We start from the raw sequence: 18,601 nt of genomic DNA, 5'->3' as shown, positions 1-18,601 counted from the left end.
GAAATGCGAAGAAACAAAACAAGGGCATCGGAGGGAAAGGTCAAGGGAAGCTTACTGATAAAGTGATCAAGGAGCTTACGACGTACTACGGCTTGGCAATCCGACGGCATTCCAATTCGGTGGAACAGATGAAGAAGGCAATTTGGGCAACGTATTTCCACAAGTGTTCGCTGGATGACCGCCCACAACACCAAAATTGTCCGGCTGGGGAAACAGGTTGGTGCAAGTGACGCACTGCAGAGGCTACCGAATATCTGGACGAATATCGACCAGCCGCTCTCCAAAGAAGTTCAAGAAGTGATTCATCCGATCTACGAGGCCGTTTCCGAGGACGAGTTACTGCACCGGTGCTTGGAAGTTAGCAAGTTTTAGAGTGGAAATATCCAGAAATATCCGTGACTGTCCGCATCGTCGCGGACCTCCAACTCAGGGGTTCCCAAAATTTCCTCAGACGGAAGACATCGTAAACGCCGGTACTTTGATGGAATACCTTACTTTTGTATGCTAATATCCTTAAAAAACGAGAAAAAATGTTTTATTCAGTGATTATTTCAATTTTAAATTCTAATTAATGACTCAGAAATCATAATTAAAATTAAAAAATTAGTTGTATCGTGAAAAAATCGAAAAAGTTCCATAGTACTTAGAAATATGTAAACTTTGTAACAAAGGTTTTTTAATCTACAGGGTGATTCAAAAAGAATACCACAACTTTAAAAATGTGTATTTAATGAAAGAAACATAATATAACCTTCTGTTATATATCATTACAAAGAGTATTTAAAAAGGTTTTTTTTCACTCAAAAACAAGTTCAGAGATGTTCAATATAGCCCCCTCCAGACACTCGAGCAATATCAACCCGATACTCAAACTCGTTCCACACTCTGTGTAGCATATCAGGCGTAACAGTCTGGATAGCTGCTGTTATTTCTCGTTTCAAATCAATGGTGACTGGGAGAGGTGGCCGAAACACCATATCCTTAACATACCCCCATAAGAAAAAAATCGCAGGGGGTAAGATCAGGGCTTCTTGGAGGCCAGTGATGAAGTGCTCTGTCACGGGCTGCCTGGCAGCCGATCCATCGCCTCGGGTAGTTGACGTTCAGGTAGTTACGGACAGATAAGTGCCAATGTGGTGGCGTTCCATCCTGCTGAAATATGAATTGTTGTGCTTCTTGTTCGAGCTGAGGGAACAGCCAATTCTCTAGCATCTCCAGATACTGTAGTCCAGTTACAGTAGCACCTTCGAAGAAAAAGGGACCAAAAACTTTATTGGCTGAAATGGCACAGAAAACGTTCACCTTAGGCGAGTCACGTTCATACTGAGTTGTTTCCCGCGGATTCTCAGTGCCCCACGCTGAACAACTGTCGTCGATTCACTTCTGCCGTACTCAATAACACAAAAAGCTTTCTGTTGAGCGGTCGCCATCTTAGCATCAACTGACGCTGACGCCTAGTCAACAGCGCCTCAAGCGAACAAATGTACAACTAAATGAAACTTTATAGCTCCCTTAATTCGCCGACAGATAGTGCTTAGTTCTGCCTTTTGTCGTTGCAGAGTTTTAAATTCCTAAAGTTGTGGTATTCTTTTTGAATCACCCTGTATTTCGTGGAGCACTTACTCGCTTCGCGCGGAACACAGTTTGGGAAACCCTGGTAATAGCTGTAGTTCCTTCCTACCTTCCCTATCGTAGCTGACGTACTTTGAGGAAAGAGTGACGCTGGATGCGTGAGACAACTCGACAACCGCCGGATGGAGGTTAAGACCAGTGCAGAAGCTCTGTGAAGAGCGTTACGTGCCCGGCCCGGCAACACATGCTCTGGCCGGCGGAGTAGGGCGAGGAGGGGGGGGGGGGGGGGAGGGAGGGGAGCGGCAGGGCTAGGGGGGGTGGGGGGAGGGCTGGGCAGGAAGCACGCCGGCCTTGTGCGTGCCACGCCGAAACGCTCATTACTCCGACACGCGCCTGCTGCCAGCTGCAGGTGTATCCTCGTTCCGGTATCACAGATGCGACGTGTTTCGATACCCATAGCATCTTGATGGGGAGATTCGAATGATGCACAATGAGAATTAAAATGTATGTAAAAACCTATGTATCAGTAGCGAACCTCAGGTATCGCTAGCATGGGACACAGTAACTTTTAGAAATTATTGTAAAGCCAAACGGTCACGAGTCGCGTATTAACTGCGTTTGTATTATTAGTTCTGAACTATCGTTGAGAGCAGCTTCGGACATCTGAAGTTCAGGTCGCTAACAAGGGAACCTCCCCATCGCATCCCCCTCAGATTTAGTTGTAAGTTGGCACAGTGGATAGGCCTTGAAAAACTGAAAATAGATCAATCGAGAAAGCAGGAAGAAGTTTTGTGGAACTATGAAAAAAATAAGCAAAATATACAAACTGAGTAGTCCATGTACAAGATATGCAGCATCAAGGTTAGTCTGAGACCGTGAGTGCCGTGGTCCCGTGGTTAGCGTTCGCAGCTGTGGAACGATAGGTCCTTCGTTCAAGTCTACCCTCGAGTGAAAATTTTAATTTTTTATTTTCGCAAAGTTATGATCTGTCCGTTCGTTCATTGACGTCTCTGTTCACTGTAAGAAGTTTAGTGTCTGTGTTTTACGACCGCAGCGCAAAACCGTGCGATTAGTAGACGAAAAGACGTGCCTCTCCAATGGGAACCGAAAACATTTGACCGCAAGGTCATAGGTCAACCGATTCCTCCACAGGAAAACACGTCTGATATATTCTATACGACACTGGTGACGGCATGTGCGTAACATGACAGGAATATGTTGTCGACCCACCTAACCTGTACACTTGGTGAATGGGTAAAAAGATTCTTCTACCTTGCCCGATTTAGGTTTTCTTGTGGATGTGATAATCACTCCCAAAAAAGTGATGAAAATAAGAGTTTGTCACATAAACTGCAACAAATGAATGCAACAGTTTCACAGTCGCACAGTTTTCCCTGTGCTCTGTCAAAACATATGTTTTTAACCTTTTCAAATTTTTCCGTTTAGGTGTACCGTCCCCATACTACGGCGCAGTTACCTCGCATCGGACGGACGGACGGACGGACGGATAATAATTGTCTGAAATAAAAAATTAAACTTTTCACTTGAGGGAAAACTTGAACCAAGGACCTCTCGCTCCGCAGCTGCTCACGCTAACCACGAGACCACGGCGCTCATGGGCTGAGACTAACCTTTGTGTTCCCTATCTTCCGCATGGTCTACTCAGTTTGTATATTTTGCTTATTTTTTTAATAGTTGCACACAACTTCTTCCTGTTTTCTCGATTGATCTGTGTTCAGTTTTTCAAGGTCTATCCACTGTGCCAACTTATATAAATCTGAGGGGGGTGCGATGGGGAGGTTCCCTTGTAAGCACGACACCGAGCGGGGTGGCGCAGTGGTTAGACACTGGACTCGCATTCGGGAGAACGACGGTTCAATCCCGCGTCCGGCCATCCTGATTTAGGTTTTCCGTGATTTCCCTAAATCGCTCCAGGCAAATGCCGGGATGGTTCCTTTCAAAGGGCACGGCCGACTTCCTTCCCACTCCTTCCCTAATCCGATGAGACCGATGACCACGATGTCTGGTCTCCTTCCCCAAAAACAACCAACCAACCAACCTTGTAAGCACCATCGTCGAACACTGACGATGGAGCTGTTGCATCGGGAGACGAGTATATCAAGATTCTCTCTGTAATAAAAAAAGAAAATATGCGCCTTGTAAAGGACTGACTTTACGTTAGCAAGACCGATAGTAACAAATTACATGATCTGCGCAGTCTCTAATAAACACACCGATGCTAATTTTCAGGCATGATGGAGAAGGATAAACTTTATGTGATTCTTCAACTTCTCCCGGCGTATTTCTTGCTCGAACAGTCCACGGGTGTACTGCCGGTCCACAGTGTCCAACGGGCACAACATTTCGGCGATCAGGCATGTCGCCATCGTTGGACGCTATGGACCGGCAGTACACTCGTGGACTGTTCGAGCAAGGATAAACTTATTAGTCTGAGATAAGGGAAACGATCGAGTCGAAAGTTAGAAGCGAAAATCGTTCTGATTCCTCTGGCAGGGTACCTCTTTTTTACTGCAAACACTCTGCTTTCTATATTATGGAAGCAGATGGTATGGACCCAGACAAGAAAAAAAGTCCAGTAAACATGGGCTCTAAAACGCACATCTTAAGAGCTATTAGCACTTGTTCAATAGAAGATCTGCGTTTCATAGTACCAATGATAAACAAGTGCTCATAGCCAGAATGAGATTTTCACTCTGTAGCGGAGTGTGCGCTGATATGAAACTTCCTGGCAGATTAAAACTGTGTGCCCGACCGAGACTCGAACTCGGGACCTTTGCCTTTCGCGGGCAAGTGCTCTACCAACTGAGCTACCGAAGCACGACTCACGCCCGGTACTCACAGCTTTACTTCTGCCAGTACCTCGTCTCCTACCTTCCAAACTTTACAGAAGCTCTCCTGCAGAAGTAAAGCTGTGAGTACCGGGCGTGAGTCGTGCTTCGGTAGCTCGGTTGGTTGAGCACTTGCCCGCGAAAGGCAAAGGTCCCGAGTTCGAGTCTCGGTCGGGCACACAGTTTTAATCTGCCAGGAAGTTTCAAGTGCTCATAGCTTTTAATGTATGCATTTTAGAGCCCTTGTTTACTTGACTTTTTTCTGATTTTGTTGTAAGCAACCAGTCCCCTACCTCTAATAAGGAATTTAGTTACACATTGTTTGTTTCAGCAAAATATACTACTAATATTACTGTATGTACACACTGCGTTGGTTCAGGCAAACATACCACAGCTCCTGTATTTCTCCTTGCATTCGGAAGCTTATAATCAGCACACGTTACAGTGGCACGTACGGATAGCATAGTATTTTTGTTGAAACCTGTGTTATTTGTGGTTCAGATGTGTGTCCTTCAGTCCTTGCGGATGTATTTGATTTCTTCGCTAGATTGGTTCATGAAAACACTGCACAATTTTTATATTTAGAAGCACACTATCAGTACTTTGCGATACTGTCGCTATCGATACCTCTGTTCCGATAATATCAAGATACAGACACAACTTTGGACATTGGTATCGACAGCAAATCTCTCAAATCTTGCGTGGTAACGTCGCAAAGGAGGTTCGCCCAATCTCCATACGCAGGTGCTGCACAGAGACGTGGGACTGTAAACCTAAGTTGACGCATTTGACCTGTAGCAGCGCTATGCTCCCATCCAGACGCTGGGATACGCAACTGTCTAGGTCTACTCTGCAGTTAGAACCTATCCTAACAGCTAAACAACATAAGATCGAAGTCCGTGTGTATGTCATTCGTAGAAACACTGCACGGCTCACAAACATTCGTATGTTATTTACCACAATTTGTGAATTATAATGAATTAATATATAGCAACACCACAGTACGCTTATACGTTTCCGAAAGGAAAGCTTAAGTCAGCTGAGAAAGGGACAGTTGATCTGAGAGGTACTATGATGTGATATAACAGCGTGCTGATCCGATCTAACCTTATAACCAAATACGGAAGCCAGTTAAAGCGAGGACTTGAGCCTTTACCTACGTTGTTTTCCTTCCGCGCGGTAATGCAAAACTCAGTTCCTCTTAAATCTTACCCGAAACATTATCCGCAGTCTGCTTAGCGGTCCTTTTAATGTCTCCCTACGCCTATGTTTCACTGCACAACACAAAGCAACTTCCCACACTTTTTCACAGTGTGTACGGGCAAGGTAACGTGAGCATCGTCTTGTGGGGCAGAGTACGTTAATATCCAACAAGATTTCGAACGCGATATAAACGTTTAAGCAAGAAACACTTACGACCTAATACTTCAGCATGCCTCAGCGTATCATTCGCGCTGGAACGACAACAAACTACCAAACTGAAGCCAAACAGCTCAGAGGAAAATTTAAGAACAACAAGTCACCGAAAAAAGAAATGAAACATTCAGTAGCCAGCGGCAGACTGCTGAATTTTAGGTATGGTACTTTATTGTGCAGCCATACCAATAGTACTAGCAAGTTAGAACAGGAACTTAGGTTGAGACATCATTGTACCTGTATTCGCTTCACTGTCCAGGGCTAGACGTCAACGTTTTAAGAACCAGTTTTTCGCTCTCTAGAATAAGCCTTACAAGTATGATGACAGAATGGTCTCAAAACGGTACGACTTCGTGAAACTAATTTCTTTTGCAGATATCTCTATTTTTGTAATAATAATGATTTCGTGGGGTGAATGCCGGCTGCAAGTCTTTCAATTCGACTTCGAGTGTTTCTGGCCTGCCCTACTTATCTAACGGGCCAAAGGGAACCTGTAGTTTACAGCGCAATCCGAACCACGTGTCCTGGCGACTTCATGCATCGTTGAGAAGTGAAGGCTAGATTCAAGACTGAAAATTTCCGCGGTACAACCGGAATTCGATCCAGCGATCCCTCGATTTCCATGCCCATGTTTTACCGCTAGATCACCATGTCCGACTATATATATATATTCCTGAGCAAGTTTTCTATTCGTGTTTTATAACCTTAAGGAAGATCAAAAGTCTCTTCTCCATAAACCAAAATAAATGTTGTGAAACTTGTGTCTCTATGTTCGTCAATGAGATTCAGAGCGCAATAGGCAATGACTGAATCCAGGACTTCCTAGGAGCTGGAACTCAAGGGGGTGAAAATATATGTAGGTACGGGAGTACCTCAAGGTAGTGTTATAGGAGCCTTATGGGAATGTTCGCCATACATGTAAGTGGCCTTGTAGCTAATTCGGAAACTCCACGACGCTGTTTGCAGACAATATTCTGTTACAGGTAGTCAGCATCTTTGACGCCAGGAGATGTGCGGGAACACCTGCACACGATCGACGCTTGGGTCAGGGATTTGCAGGTAGCCATTCCGCGTAAATAAATGTAACGCATTGCGCAAAAAGAGCTGGAAAGATTCAACAGTGCGCAATTATACCTTTGGCGATAATCATTGGTGCCAGTAATAGCGTTAACGTATCTAGGAACAAAGGTCCGAAATAAACTTGTAGAACGATCAAATAAGTGTACGGAAAGCAGATGCCTTTGCAGATGCAGCACATTGGTAGAACACTAAACTTGGCCAAGAAACAAATGGCTTACAACGCATTCGTTCGCCTGATCCTAGAATGCTGCTCGTCAGTCTAAGAGGATTAATGGAACGGGTGTAGAAGATACAAGGAGTGGTGCGTTTCGTGACCATCGATCAGTAAGAGAGAGAACGTTACAGAGGTGCTGAACAGTGGTACAGGCTACAAAAGAGGTGATGATGTAAGAGGGCTGTTTAGATTTTTATATTGGTAACGCCACGTAGCGCTCTGTATGAAAATCACTGGCTGTGCTGTGTGCAGTCTGTGGCTGGTTTGCATTGCTGGAATTTGCTACTGTGGTGTTGGGCAGTTGGCTGTTAACAGCGCGCAGCGTTGCGCGGTTGGAGGTGAGCCGCCAGCAGTGGTGGATGTGTGGAGTGAGATGGCGGAGTTTTGAGAGTGGACGATCTGGACGTGTGTCCATCAGAGACAGTAAATTTGTAAGACTGGATGTCATGAACTGATATATATATTATGAATTTTGAACACTATTAAGGTAAATACATTTGTTTGTTCTCTATCGAAATCTTTCATTTGCTAACTATGCCTATCTACATCTACATCTACATTTATACTCCGCAAGCCACCCAACGGTGTGTGGCGGAGGGCACTGTACGTGCCACTGTCATTACCTCCCCTTTCCTGTTCCAGTCGCGTATGGCTCCCGGGAAGAACGACTGTCTGAAAGCCTCCGTGCGCGCTCTAATCTCTCTAATTTTACATTCGTGATCTCCTCGGGAGGTATAAGTAGGGGGAAGCAATATATTCGATACCTCATCCAGAAACGCACCCTCTCGAAACCTGGCTAACAAGCTACACTGCGATGCAGAGCGCCTCTCTTGCAGAGTCTGCCACTTGAGTTTGTTAAACATCTCCGTAATGCTACCAAATAACCCTGTGACGAAACGCGCCGCTCTTCTTTGGATCTTCTCTATCTCCTCCGTCAACCCGTTCTGGTACGGATCCCACACTGATGAGCAATACTCAAGTATAGGTCGTACGAGTGTTTTGTAGGCCACCACCTTTGTTGATCGACTACATTTTCTAAGGACTCTCCCGCCTTACCAACAATTAATTTTATATGATCGTTCCACTTCAAATCGTTCCGCACGCATACTCCCAGATATTTTACAGAAGTAACTGCTACCAGTGTTTGTTCCGCTATCATATAATCATACAATAAAGGATCCTTCTTTCTATGTATTCGCAATACATTACATTTGTCTATGTTAAGGGTCAGTTGCCACTCCCTGCACCAAGTGCCTATCCGCTGCAGATCTTCCTGCATTTCGCTACAATTTTCTAATGTTGCAACTTCTCTGTATACTACAGCATCATCCGCGAAAAGCCGCATGGGACTTCCGACACTATCTACTAGGTCATTTATATATATTATGAAAAGCAATGGTCGTATCAGTAGTTAGTGCCTTCAGTAGTTAGAATCTTTTATTTAGCTGGCAGTAGTGGCGCTCGCTGTATTGCAGTAGTTTGAGTAACGAAGATTTTTGTGAGGTAAGTGATTTGTGAAAGGTATAGGTTAATGTTAGTCAGGGCCATTGTTTTGTAGAGATTATTTGAAGTCAGATTGCGTTGCGCTAAAAATGTTGTGTGTCAGTTTAGTGTTGATCAGAATAGGTAAAGAGCGAAATGTCTGAGTACGTTCACTTCTGCTCAGCTGTTTGAGAATCAATGTAAGAGGTTTACCAGCACAGTAATTAAATAATTTTTCGAAGGGGACGTTTTAATGTGTATCACCGGAGTGATAAGAGAGGGACAGACAGCAAATGACCCATATACATCTCGCAAATTGGCGAAGTCGGGAAAATCAGAGGAAACAGAAGTCGTTCGGAGGTTAACCGAAGGGCGTCATCCACAAGCAGCGTTCGCAACCGCAGTGTGGGACGTGGAATGGAGCGTAGGTGAATGCAGGCAGGGTCGGGCGGCAGACGCGGCCCGGCGTGACGGAGAATTTCCTGGGCGGGCCGCCCCCGCCGCCCCCACGCCGCCGTTTCGTTCCGCCCCCCCTGGCTGCGCCGGTGCGCTACTAATCGCAGTTAATTGCGAGCGCCGGCACTGCCGACCACAATTCCACACCGAGCTGTCCGTGGAAAACGCATCCCGGACGAAGCGGGGCAGCGGTTAAGACAGTGGGCTCGCATTCGGTAGGACCGTGGTTTAAAGCCTCCTCCGGCTATCCACATTTAGGTTCCAGAACGAGATTTTCACTCTGCAGCGGAGTGTGCGCTGATATGAAACTTCCTGGCAGATTAAAACTGTGTGCCGGACCGAGACTCGAACTCGGGACCTTTGCGTTTCGCGGGCAAGTGCTCTACCAGCAGAGCTACCCAAGCACGACTCACGCCCGGTCCTCACAGCTTTACTTCTGCCAGTATCTCGTCTCCTACCTTATCATATCAGCGCACACTCCGCTGCAGAGTGAAAATCTCATTCTGGAAACATCTCCCAGGCTGTGGCTAAGCCATGTCTCCGCAATATCCTTTCTTTCAGGAGTGCTAGTTCTGCAAGGTTCGCAGGAGAGCTTCTGTAAAGTTTGGAAGGTAGGAGACGAGGTACTGGCAGAAGTGAAGCTGTGAGTACCGGGCGTGAGTCGTGCTTCGGTAGCTCAGTTGGTAGAGCACTTGCCCGCGAAACGCAAAGGTCCCGAGTTCGAGTCTCGTTCCGGCACAGTTTTAATCTGCCAGGAAGTTTCACGTTTAGGTTGTCCGTGATTTCCTTAATCCTTTCACCTCAATTGCCGGAATTGCTTCTCTGAAACGGATATGCCGATTTCCTTCCCCAATACCTAGCTGGGTACCTCGTCGTCGAAAGGGATGATAAACCCGAATATTCCTTCTTCCATTTTCATTGCACAGCGAGTTTTACGCGTAACATGCCACTTATCGCAGGCTACACCAGCAACATTACCGTGCGGCACGCTTTTGGTTCACTTTGCCACTTCGGAATGTGCCGCGTGCAATAATCTGATGCTTAGCCTGTTTGCTATTCATCAACTTCCGGTCGCGACAGTGTTGTGTCCGCCAATATGATTCCTCAATCAACAGTTTTTTAAAAACATGGGAAAATCAGCGCAGAGTTCTGCAATCCTCAATCTGTGGTCTAAATAACAGCAGCAGCTTAATGACGAAACCCTTACTGAAGCCAACCAACGAGGAGCACTCACTCTCCAACCTGAGTTTCACCGATACGCGTCTACCAGAAGCGAAAGATAATGATTTACAATTCTCTCCCCCTCTGTCGAACAAACGATCCGTGAATGTCTGACCATACGGGAAAATCTTTTTAAATACCCAAGCTTAGAGTACGGAAGAAGTTTTAATTCGAATGGTCTAAAAAGTATTCACTGCGATTTTTGACCAAAACTTCGGCTTTTTCGCGCCACATATCCTTACGCAGTGACATAGCCTCGGGAAGCTCCTGAAAATGCTACCTGCGTGTTTTCTTGCCAGCTGTCACATTTTAGCGCTGTACGGGAGGTGCTCACATTGCTTCCAACATGTAAGGTATGTTTCACTACCCTGGTTCCAGATACTTCAACTCATTAAGCATCCTAGATCCTGCCCGAAAGCGACTATCAGCATTTGTCCTCTTGCTTAACGTCGACAAATATTCGTCTTGGATACCGCAGGGACACACGGGCTAACATCGACCATGTTTCGAAGTATATCTTCGCTCCATTTTTTTTCCACTTTGCTTCTCTCTGCAGAACTCACGAAGCCTAAACATTGAAGCGGAACAACAGTGGCAGTGCCGGCAGTCTCCATCATTTTCTGGAAATATGAAGTTCAATGCTAACGCTGTACACTGACATGATCTGCACGTAGCGAAAATACAGGATGTGATAGCTAAGACAGCTAAACCATAATGTATTGAGATCGATTAAATATATCGAGATGCGGCTTTCTAACGTACCCAAGAAATTTCTAGCGGTCACAGCTGTCTAATTAATACACAGACTTACTTTTCTGTGGCACTAGACAGGGGCTTCGTAGAGGGCTTTAACGACACAGCATATATGGAACTTTATCAAACAGTACTCAACGTAACAGCGTTGTACGCGGGTTTAGTCACCACCCAAGAATATAAAGCTCATTAAAACAGGTCAGCACACATCCTGGGACAAAAACGCACGTAATGTGGTCAATGTCATTTTTTTTAAACGCAGTACTCGATACTGTCCGAGCGAGCTATATCATCATAAAAAATAGCCTCACATATGAAAGACGCCAATGCGAAAGCAACGATGAAAAGGGGACGAAACAGTTCGTACAGAAAAAGTGACCATTTTTTTCACGCTTATAAAAATTTTCCTTTGCGGGACGCACATAAATGTCGATACTGACGGAGAATTCAGCCATACCAAGTGTTAAGTGAACGAAGAAGTCGCACCTGCAGACGAGCCAAACTGTGGCCGGGCCGCGTGCAATGGACTGAAACAGGAAGGCTTGGCGAGACCGGCCTATGTGTCCGCCGCACACCGCCGACATCACGCAAACCCAAACAGCTGACCGTCTGCAGCGGCTGTTCACACTCGTGTGCAACCCTGCATCACGCACACTGGCAGATATAGCCCAAAAGGTTACTAAAATGCCTTCAGATCCCAAATTTACAGTACAAGCCACACAAGGGTCAAGAACCTTAGGTTATAAAGCGAAATGCACGCCCACAACTGTGATTGTATAGGTCCGCAGTGAAACTACAGTAATCCTGACTTCAGCGCACATCTACAAATAATCACTGAGAATCCACAAAATTTAATTGTGGCAGAAATAGGCATTCCGAAATCATGTAAATATACTTCCATTAAGCAAATAATGAATCGCTGGGTGCTTTTAGCGCATGCTGTGTTGTACGCCTCACGAACATCATCCCACTGCCTAAATCATTTCTGGTCCCGACAGTTACGCATAACTATATTTAGATCTAGCCTAGCATCTATCAATAGAGATGATGTGTGCCGATATATTATAGCAGTACTTTCATGCGCTTCATTCTTAAGCGAGAGCGACATAGTCCTGCACGCATGAGAGTATTTTCAGTTACATTTAAATGATTTCCTGATGGAAGAGAGATGGAAAAATAGCTTCCACTTCCAGAGAGCCACAATTCACCATAGACTAAAATTGCGCCTGTGCCAATAAGACCATATTAACAAGACTGACGATGACCATTTTGGGATGGTCGATGTCTTACAACAAAACTGCGATTGAGTGTGGAAACAATTATTTTACTAAACATTGCACCTACGTTGTCTACGAACAATAAAAACTACGTCCTTCACATCTGAAAGTTTTAGTAAATAAGTAATGCAGAAGCAACAATGTAAGTACAATTTGTGCGACATAAATAGACTCGCAGTGAATTTTACAAGGAATACCACAATAAGTGGGTGGAAACCTAACGGCTGTCTTACCGCAGATGGAGCGGAAAACCAATGATTGCTCCGTAATAGAAAACAAAAATAAACGATTTTTCGTGGCTGGAAATTCAAATGACTACATGACGATGTCAGTTACGAGGAGCTCTACAGATAGGTGTTGTCGGACATGTGATATTCGAAACGGGATGAGACTAAATCGAGTCAGAGCGAACATGTGTTGGTGACCGGGTGTCCGGGCGAAACCGAGGAAATTCTCGCGAGTAGAAAGCGGTCAGGTGGCGCGGCACATCTTGCGAAAGGGACCAGGTGTCACGCGCTCGTTGACCAGTGTGACAGATACTTAAGTACGTCCAGTGCGTGGCGCACCTTGTATAGTCTGCAGCACTATTAGCGAACCTGCGTCCTTATCCACTCTCTTACCGAGAGAAGGGGGAAAAAAAATCACTGCCTACGTACCGCTGTACGAGAAACTAGACGTATGATGGTGACAGCAGATTTGTTGCAGTCTTCCTTAAATATCGGTTTGAATACACCTAACAGGTTGTCGTCGCCTTTATTCCAGAGTTTCATATTTCTAGCGCCCGAACATGTCACATTTCCGTAAGTGCTAGGACGACCTGTCAACCTAGGTGCGAGTGTCTCGATTCGTTTGACATCCAGTGTCATGTCTACTTTGAAATACTCCAGAATTGGCCCCTTTAGCCGTTTCCTTTAAAAATACACTGTGCTTTCCCAGAACCTTTCAGACAAATTGAAGTATTGCGCTCGCGTGTCTTGTAATCGATCTAAAGTCTTCGTCGCATTTCGTATTGCTTCTCAGTATTACGTCTAAATATTTAAACGATACGACCTGCTCCGGATGTTTGGCACCAAGCGGAAAGTAACGAGTGCTCTCAATATTACGGGTATTACATCGCACGTATGCACGTTTGATGAGGCTGGTATTTAATACAGCAAGTGGTAATTTCGCCCAACTCCCATGTTACCTTAAGATCGATCGTAGTCGATAGTTTCCTGCGGACAACAGGACTGGTCAGCAGACTACCTGACGGTGCTGTTGACCTTGATCTGACAACTCTTTTAAGCATATCAAGAACATTAAAAATCTTGTCACTATTCGTTGACGAACACCCGATGGTATTTTCTTTTCCGTTGAACATTAGCAGTACAGTACAACGTAATGGGTAGTATTGCTCGTAAGCTCGTTGAGTCAATCGCGTACCTTGTTCATTAGTCGACGGCAGTAGTGGTGTCCAGAGTCTTTCGGAAATTTAGGAATACGAACTCTACCAGTACAGTCGCATCTGCTGTATGATTGAAACAAGGTATTTTTCTCGGACGAATAGTTATTCCTTTCGGCAAAAAAGGCCCTCGCAGACGATTTCAGAAGTGCTCCTCTAGGCTAGTGGTTCAATGAGAGCCGCCGGCGACCGACGTCTACACACTTGCAAGTGGCGGCGACGCGGCACTCGACAACACTCCACTTACCCCCGGGCGTCTGGAATGCTCGCCGCGGCGCGCAGACTCGCACCCGCCGTTCGATCGGACGCCGGCGTCTTCCGCGGTCGCTCCAGGTGCGGCGGCTGCGGCAGCGTCGCGACGGCACTACGCCGCTCTCTTCTGATGTCGTCGTGCAGCGGCCACACACATGACACGCACAGTTTTCCACGGCGGAGGGTAGTTGCACTGCACACTCGAGGCGAGCGGTCGGAAGAGGAAGGCCAGTACAAGTCGCGAAGGACGGCCGCTGTGTCGGGTCGCGAGACAGAGAGAGAGCACACACAACACGCCTCCTCGCCTGGCCGAGTTCCGCGCGGCACTGACAGAAGGTTCGCGGGGAAGCTCGGCCGCTCGCCAGCCCGCCACCTCCCGCCGCCGCGGCATAGACTCGCGTTCCCCCACCACCGCGGCGCCGGGGCCAGTGACGCGTTAGGCTCGCCAGCCAGCGGTGTGGGGGCGGACCGGTTTCTTGCGCGGCGCGCCGCGGTGCAGACACAACACAACACGGCAAGCCGCTGCAACGCGTCGAGGTGAAGACTTGCCCGCCGGGCTCACGCGTCTCCCTACTGGGAAACGACCATCTATCTACATCTACGTGACAACTCTGCAATTCACGCTTAAGTACGTGGCAGAGGGTTCATCGAACTACTTTCGCACTTCTACTCTACCGTTCAACTCTCGATCAGAGCGAGGGCAAAATGAACACTTTTAATCTTTCCGTTCGGACTCTGATTTTTTTATTACGATTATCATTTCTCCCTAAAGAGGTTGGTGACAGCAAAATACCGCGTAATTCACAAAGAAAGAACAGATTGTAGTTGAAACTTCCTGGCAGATTAAAACTGTGTGCCCGACGGAGACTCGAACTCGGGACCTTTGCCTTTCGCGGGCAAGTGCTCTACCATCTGAGCTACCGAAGCACGACTCACGCCCGGTACTCACAGCTTTACTTCTGCCAGTATCTCGTCTCCTACCTTCCAAACTTTACAGAAGCTCTCCTGCGAACCTTGCAGAACTAACACTCCTGAAAGAAAGGATATAGCGGAGACATGGCTTAGCCACAGCTATATCCTTTCTTTCAGGAGTGCTAGTTCTGCAAGGTTCGCAGGAGAGCTTCTGTAAAGTTTGGAAGGTAGGAGACGAGATACTGGCAGAAGTAAAGCTGTGAGGACCGGGCGTGAGTCGTGCTTCGGTAGCTCAGATGGTAGAGCACTTGCCCGCGAAAGGCAAAGGTCCCGAGTTCGAGTCTCGGTCGGGCACACAGTTTTAATCTGCCAGGAAGTTTCATATCAGCGCACACTCCGCTGCAGAGTGAAAATCTCAGATTGTAGTTGTTTATTAGAGGCAAACTATAAAAGATAGAAACACATGCGCGTTACAGGAAGGTTCCAAGTTTTGAAAGAGCTGCGCTGTTGTCCTCGATGCTGAGTGTTCATCGCAGGTGAGGGTATCACCTGGAGTGCCCCAGGGAAGTGTGGTAGGTCCGCTGTTGTTTTCTATCTACATAAATTATCTTTTGGATAGGGTGGATAGCAATGTGCGGCCGTTCGCTGATGATGCTGTGGTGTACGGGAAGGCGTCGTCGTTGAGTGAGTGTAGGGGGATACAAGATGACTTGGACAGGATTTGTGATTGGTGTAAAGAATGGCAGCTAACTCTAAATATAGATAAATGTAAATTAATGCAGATGAATAGGATAAAGAATCCCGTAATGTTTGAATACTCCATTAGTAGTGTAGCGCTTGACACAGTCACGTCGATTACATATTTGGGCGTAACATTGCAGAGCGATATGAAGTGGGACAAGAATGTAATGGCAGTTGTGGGGAAGGCGGATAGTCGTCTTCAGTACATTGGTAGAATTTTGGGAAGATGTGGTCATCTGTAAAGGAGACCGCTTATAAAAACACTAATACGACCTATTCTTGAGTACTGCTCGAGCGTTTGGGATCCCTATCAGGTCGGATTGAGGGAGGACATAGAAGCAATTCAGAGGCGGGCTGGTAGATCTGTTACTGGTAGGTTTGATCATAACGCGAGTGTTACGGAAATGCTTCAGGAACTCGGGTGGGAGTCTCTGGCGGAAAGGAGGCGTGTTTTTCGTGAATCGCTACTGAGGAAATTTAGAGAACCAGCATTTGAGGCTGACTGCAGTACAATTTCACTACCGTCAACTTATATCTCGCGGAAAGACCACAAAGATAAGGGATTAGGGCTCGTGCAGAGGCATAAAGGCAGTCATTTTTCCCTCGTTTTGTCTGGGACTGGAACAGGGAGAGAAGAGGCTAGTTGTGGTAGGGGGTACTCTCCGCCACGCACCGTATGGTGGGTTGCGGAGTATGTATGTAGATGTAGATTTAGATGTTTGTTTGCAGTAACATGGCGACAACACCACAAATGAATACTAAAATGTAAACTTTCACGGCCGGAAATATCATGTCCATTATAATTATCCGGGCTGTTATGCCGTGGTCGGTTGATGAATTCTGTGGTGATTCCCAACGTTTCGTCTCCGACTGCGGGAGACATCTTCAAGGGGGTCCGTAGCTTGATGGAAGGTCCAACACACACACTGGCTCACTACGGACCCCCTTGAAGATGTCTCCCGCAGTCGGAGACGAAACGTTGGGAATCACCACAGAATTCATCAAACGACCACGGCATAACAGCCCGGATAATTATAATGGACACCACAAACGAAATCATTTTGTATGTTGAAAACGCGCGAAGTTAATCCACGCGTATTCCGCCGCCGATTCAGCAAGAAGGCGCCTCAGTCCACGCAGATTTGCGACTGGCATACAAAATTAATGAAAGTTGGTTGCATGTGCAAAGGGAAGAGTAGTGCATGGCCACGAACGCCTGATTAAGACGTCGAGCGTATCCGAGATGTGTTCACACGGAGCCGTCGGAAGTCCACAAGACTGCCAGGCCAGGAACTTCAACTTCCTCACACAACGGTGTGGTGTTTTCTGAAACGAAGCCTTACAGATTGCAATTACTGCGGCAACTGCGTCCCGGCGACCATAACGGCAGGTACGAATTTTACATTTAAGTTCGCCCGACTATTGCGGGGTGGGGTGGGGGGCACTTTTCCCGAACTACTCATCTTTTCGGAAGAGTCGCCATAATGTAAGTATTTGGGGGCCACAAAATCCTGGCGGCGTCGTCGAACACGAAAGAGACTCACCGAAACTGAACGTGTTTTGTGCTGTTTCTATTCACAAAATACATGTAACTTTCTTTTTTGCGGAGAAAACTCCGACCGGAATGCCATACCTGAACATGCTGCAAAATTAGCTGTTTTCTCAGTTTCAAGCAGATTCCAATGGCCGGCCGAAGTGGCCGTGCGGTTAAAGGCGCTGCAGTCTGGAACCGCAAGACCGCTACGGTCGCAGGTTCGAATCCTGCCTCGGGCATGGATGTTTGTGATGTCCTTAGGTTAGTTAGGCTTAACTAGTTCTAAGTTCTAGGGGACTAATGACCTCAGCAGTTGAGTCCCATAGCGCTCAGAGCCATTTGAACCATTTTAGTACTGAACAGGGTAGTTGTTTTGACTCCGGAATAGAAGCCAAGACATTATAAGTTTATCAGATCAGCTTTTCACTTCATATTGTACTGCAATTGCAGAAAAAGAAGACGATGTGCGTTTGTCAGCGCTCTGCTTAACTATAAAACCACGATAAAATGAAAAAAAAACCACACATACGTGCTTTACTGAACTGAGATTTGCTGTGTCTTCCGAACAAGACGCAAATTCCACCACCGCGACGGGCGGCGCTGAGGATGAAGATATCGACTTCGCCTTGGCCATTGCCGGCCATGTACAATCAGCCAATGAGCGGACAACGGACAGAAGCCTCCTCGGAAGACTGAAGAGCAGCTCTCGCCCACTTGGTTATAGGTCATCGTCGTTTAGTGAACTCTTAGAAGTGAACAGACAGTTGTTGTAAATTCCATTTGCTATGTGCTGTGGACTTTACCTACGATTATTTGCACTCAGCCATTGAGGGTCTTTTTTGTGTTATATTAGAAGCAGTGTTGCAGACTGCATTATTCAAGTTTCAAAGATAAGTAAACTTTTTAAACTCATTTGTGTGTTTGTTACTGATTTGTTGGAGTGTTGTAGACCCTCTTTTTTGTGTTATATTACAAGCAGTGTTGCAGACTGCGTTATTCAAGTTTCAAAGATAAGTAAACTTTTTAAACTCATTTGTGTGTTTGTTACTGATTTGTTGGAGTGTTGTAGAACCTCTTTTTTGTGTTATATTACAAGCAGTGTTGCAGACTGCGTTATTCAAGTTTCAAAGATAAGTAAACTTTTTAAACTCATTTGTGTGTTTGTTACTGATTTGTTGGAGTGTTGTAGACCCTCTTTTTTGTGTTATATTACAAGCAGTGTTGCAGACTGCGTTATTCAAGTTTCAAAGATAAGTAAACTTTTTAAACTCATTTGTGTGTTTGTTACTGATTTGTTGGAGTGTTGTAGACCCTCTTTTTTGTGTTATATTACAAGCAGTGTTGCAGACTGCGTTATTCAAGTTTCAAAGATAAGTAAACTTTTTAAACTCATTTGTGTGT

At 46.0% G+C, this 18,601-nt stretch overlaps 1 protein-coding gene across 1 annotated transcript in view; it reads right to left on the bottom strand.

Annotated features, from left to right (window-relative positions):
* The window catches only part of LOC126485050 (repulsive guidance molecule B-like), a 343,575-nt gene that overhangs the window by 321,865 nt on the left and 3,109 nt on the right, over nucleotides 1–18,601 (bottom strand). Inside the window, exon 2 of the mRNA XM_050108651.1 lies at nucleotides 14,009–14,535. Within this exon, the coding sequence (XP_049964608.1) occupies nucleotides 14,009–14,535 (527 nt within the window). The remainder of the gene's footprint in view (nucleotides 1–14,008; nucleotides 14,536–18,601) is intronic.

Source organism: Schistocerca serialis, chromosome 6 (assembly GCF_023864345.2).
Source record: "Schistocerca serialis cubense isolate TAMUIC-IGC-003099 chromosome 6, iqSchSeri2.2, whole genome shotgun sequence".
Taxonomy (NCBI): Eukaryota; Metazoa; Arthropoda; class Insecta; order Orthoptera; family Acrididae; genus Schistocerca; species Schistocerca serialis.
The sequence above is the reverse complement of the archived record's forward strand: the minus strand, read 5'-3'. Positions and strand labels throughout refer to the sequence as shown.